This window comes from Egretta garzetta, unplaced genomic scaffold, assembly GCF_000687185.1.
Source record: "Egretta garzetta isolate BGI_Z169 unplaced genomic scaffold, ASM68718v1 scaffold349, whole genome shotgun sequence".
NCBI classification, from domain to species: domain Eukaryota; kingdom Metazoa; phylum Chordata; class Aves; order Pelecaniformes; family Ardeidae; genus Egretta; species Egretta garzetta.
In genome coordinates this window covers 880,887-885,690 of record NW_009260788.1, presented here as the reverse complement: position 1 = coordinate 885,690, position 4,804 = coordinate 880,887, and the positions used below count along the sequence as shown (strand labels likewise).

At 36.1% G+C, this 4,804-nt stretch overlaps 1 protein-coding gene across 1 annotated transcript in view; it reads right to left on the bottom strand.

Moving 5' to 3' along the window:
• Positions 1-4,804, bottom strand: part of LRIG3 (leucine rich repeats and immunoglobulin like domains 3) — a 48,758-nt gene that overhangs the window by 30,817 nt on the left and 13,137 nt on the right. The window contains exons 5-6 of the mRNA XM_009646417.2: positions 3,902-3,973; positions 3,568-3,642 (exon numbers count right to left, since the gene is read on the bottom strand). Of these exons, the coding sequence (XP_009644712.1) occupies positions 3,568-3,642; positions 3,902-3,973 (147 nt within the window). The remainder of the gene's footprint in view (positions 1-3,567; positions 3,643-3,901; positions 3,974-4,804) is intronic.

Here is a 4,804-nt window from a genome sequence, read left to right as displayed (position 1 = left end):
ACTATCTTAGGGAACGGAAATCAGTTCAGAGAGTGCATTTTCTTCTCCACTCATCCTGAAGAGGATCTACAGTTAATAACTCAAACTTACAATGTCAAACTTCCAAGAGTTTAGGGTAGGGAAGATGAATCCTACTTTTTGCTCTGTCTGGAACATATTATATCTGTTAGTGTCAGGCAAGCCATCATAGCTTCACAAACTAAGGCCTCCTGACCATACTTAGCCCAAAGTACCACCCATTTAGTTCACAGCAGTTTCCAGATTCCCAGGAGGCTCAGCAGCTCTCCAATGCCATATGACAAGATACATAGTCATCACATGAATAAAATCATAGATGCATCTCCAGCCATGTAATGAGAGTGCACCTGCATGTGCTTGTATACTCCTTCACACAGTCATAAGGTCTTTCCAGGGCGGTGGGGGTGTGTGCCTGCCTGATACTTTTCTCTCCCATGGTGTTCAACTCTCACCTGGCATCCATAAAAACAAAATGTTGGCATCGTTGTTTCACGTTACAGATAAACCACGACCATGAGACTGGGAACATCTACTGCTCTGGGTATGTTTACCCTGCATAATTCAACAGTATGTAAATAACTAAACTAGATAAATATCAATTAGATTGCTAGAAATGAGGTAGCTCCAGAAATGGAAACTACACAAACATGATAATCCACCCATGCTTGTTTATACTGCTCAAAGAATTTAGACATACAATGCTGTACAGAGATACCCGCACTATTATTCACTGTAGATGTACCAGCAGTGTAATGTCCTTTGCAGGGCGAGAAAATTCTTGCAGAAAAGGTAAAATTCTAAGACTCCACAGCTTAGTGACACGTACCAAGATGTGAAAAAAAATATTCTTGCATGAAGAGAGTTTATTAAAAAAAAAAAAAAAAAATGAAGATTTTGGCAAGAAAGGAGGGCACCACTTCCACAGCACTGCTTGAAGACTCCGTGGAAAAGAAAAGTGGGGTTTCAACTGACAGTAATGAACCAACGTATCTCATGCAAAACGTAATCAAATCAAGTTTCAGAAGACTAGCACCCTCTTTTCTGCTATTATTTGAAAGTCAGAACAAAGACTCAGCAAGGAAACAGCGGTTTGTTTTGGAAAGGCTCCGCAAGCTCCTTTCATATAAAAGTTTAAAATCCTGAAGAACGTCATCAGATGTTTCAAGTACAGTTTTTCTTTGAAGAGTGGTTCTAAAAATTATATTCTAATTGTTCCATATGTGTTCTCCTTGCATGACTTAGCTATCTTATTAACTCAGTTTAATTCAACCCCTTCAAATAACATCCAACACAGAAAAAATAAAGTGAACATATTTTTTCACTTCTAAAAAAAAGTATCATTAGGTTTAATTTGTCCATCTATGATATTACTATACTGCATATATTTTTATGCCAGACAAGTGCTGTATGTTTATTCCTTTATATTATTTTCTGTAAAATGAGATTTAGTATCTTTACATAAATAACTTCCAACCTGTAAGACGTTTTAAAGAGAAACCTAAACAAAAGAAACAAGATGCTTTCTTTTTTGAACAATGCAATACCACTGACTAATTTTATGTTCTATGTACATCTGTTTTGACACAGAGCAAACAATTGTCTCAACTATTACACACTGACATTCGTAAGTTAATGTAAAAACTTCAAATTGCTTAATGCATTATTTCTACCATATTAATCTCAACGATTCTCTGCTGTGGTCATAGAATAGGTATTAAATCCCAGATGGAGCACACTTACATTCAGTAATCTCCCAACACCACACAGAAGTAATGGAAATTAGAACAAGAACAAGATAGCACCCAACCAGACCAACTTTAACTGCACTGGTAGCATGATAACAGCTTTTAGAAATACTTTTTTTTTTCCCCTTTAAGTGTCAGTATATATAGTGCAGAGCACCGATCTAACAAAGGTTTTCCATGTTTGACCACCTGAGTAAATGAACCAAGATAGCTACCTAAGGATATGGAACAACCAATCCAGCAGTGACTGATTTTCATGTATTCTCTCAAAGCAATACAAAAATCCTTGCACAGCTGCAGAACTAGTTATGTTTCCATGAGAAGGACTAGAGGAGATGCTAAGACAAATTCTCAACTTTATATTCATCAGAAGTAAGGTAGGAGGATATAATATTATGTCAATATTTCCAACCCTGTGGCAAAAATAACCTCAGCAAGCTAATATATATATATATTCTTTAGATCAATTAAGACGCTTAAACTACAAAATGCTATGCCAGTCTAAAAATAACATCAACACTAATACAAAATAAAATATTTGCTTAAATTCAACAATTATTTGTCAGACACCATCTGCTTTTTCTTTCATTCTTTTCCGATTCTGATCTGTAAGAAACCACATCAGTATCAAATGTCACTTAGTTCTTATTCAAACAGAGCAGTCCAGACACAGCGGCTGCACCAGCTGACTTAGCTGACCTGGGCCTAGAGTAAAAACAAACCCCTATAAATCACCAGATGTAAGCAATTGAACAGTGATCAATTTAATTAACTGAACAGCTTTCCAAGGTTTACTGTATTGTTTTAACCCTTCAGGCTTCTTCAAGAAAGGTAAGTTGCAATTTGTATTCGAGGGCAGGATTTGGCCAGAGGGCTACACATTACTAGCTTTAGACAGTTTAGATTCCCATTGATAAACCCAAATCCCACACATGAAAAACATGTCTTTTCTTTTTTCCAATTAATAGTATGGAAAGGGAGGACGCAACCCCAAAACAAAGCATTACCTTATATTGCTTGCCTGCAGGAAGGAAAAGGAAACAACAACAACAAAAAAAAAAATCAAACCAATTTCAGGTGAAATCCTCAGGAATAAAATTTCCTTTAAAATCAGCTGGTTTGGTTATGGGACCTATTTGCCTTTTACAACTTTATACCCATATTACACATGCCACATCAAGTAACCTACCGATTTCTTTCAAACAAAACAATGAACATAATTACATAATATAATACACAATTATATGTATTAACTGCAGCTTTAAAAAAAAAAAATATATCCCACACATTAAAATGGGCTCAAAAAGACATTTTAAAAATATTGGCAAATAATCTTCTAACCTAGATACTTGTCCTGAAGCTGCATCTCGTGGGGATTTCCCCACGTTGCCCACTGAAATTAATGGAATTCTGCCATGATTTAACGCAAGTGGGATTTCAGCCAAGATGCATAATGATAGAGTATAACTCTTGTTTTAAAGTCTGCATTGTACAAGTTTGTATAACGTTTACTAATGTTTGTACAGTGCCCAGCACAACAGGGCTGAGGCTTCTGGGCACTACCACAACATAAATTAATTCTAATGCAGTCTTTGTATCTGAGGGAAGCATAAAAACTACAAGGATTAAGCTCAATTATACACATTTCAAACAACCTGCTAAATAATATGACATAATCCACTTCCTAACCACAAGCTGCTCTATTTCCAATTATTTCACTTTAATCTCTGTAATGCACATTTTTCCATGAACCCTGTAGAGTTAGTTCCACTAACTAGGGACAAGAGTAAGAAGATCTACTTACAAAGACAGAAGAGTTATATTTGCAGAGATTGGCCCCAGATCCGGAATGATCTCCAGTTCATTGTTGTTCAACTTCCTATTAATATTAGAAAAGGGAGAGTCAGCTTTGATTTTAATCTGAAGTACATACATTGGATTTGCTAAATTGCTGAACAGTGTCACCTCAAAATAAATTAAAAAAAAAATCCAGTTTCACTTAATGTAAAACATGAGAACAGCAAACATCTTTGTTGTTCAACCAATTATCCCTAGAGAAATAGCTATACAATTAGCATACACAAACATTGGTTGGGTTTTTTAGGTTGTTTTTTTTAAATTAAGACAAATTAACTTACACTTCCCGAAGACTATGAAGGTGATCCAAGAGATTGATCTTGATTGAAGATAATTTGTTGTGACTTAAGTCCCTATGAGGTTACAAAAATAAACAGCCTGTCAGTTTTGCCATGAAATATTGGGTAAAGCAATACAACCCAAATCTGAAATATGCTATCATTTGTTTCCAAGTACATAAAAAGCTTGGGTTTTTTTATATTAGTAAAATTAGAATAGAAACTCATTTGAGTGTACAAGGTATAAATAAGTGTGAACACCTTGATCACTGCCAGCAGTGTCAAAGAATTTCCTATACTTCCCAACAATTTAGAACTGTTCATTGGGGGGGGGGGGGGGTGTAAGATCCATGAAAAACATCTGAAGATGTTGGTTCATATACGCCACCAACAACCCCTCTTCCCCATCCCTTCACAACAAAAGATCCAGCTAAAGCAACCTCTTTGCTTTAGCCTATGAAGGAAGATTCATAAACCAAGACTCACGACAGTCTCATTTCTTGAGTCAGTCATAGTATTTGTATCATTTACTCTTCTCACTTGCTTCTCTAGAACAACACACAGATCTTAAGTACACAAGGAGGACTGTCCATAAATCTCAATTCTGTTTTCATGCTTCTACACAATTCAGGACTCCGTTCCTACACAACCAAAATTAATGGGGATCTTCAACAAACGGTATCAGAAGAAAACAGACACAGGAAGGCCTAATTCTTTTCTGAGTTTTAACATGTTTCTATACTAGTCACATTAATACCGCACTTAATCACACTTGAAGAAGTAGCCGAGCACTTAGCATGTGCCACTCTGTAGTGAAGATGCCAAATACACACTGATGCAGTTTATAAGGCAACTTGTTGGTGTCTTTGCAGTGTTTGCTACAAACCAAGCCAGGATACTAAGAAT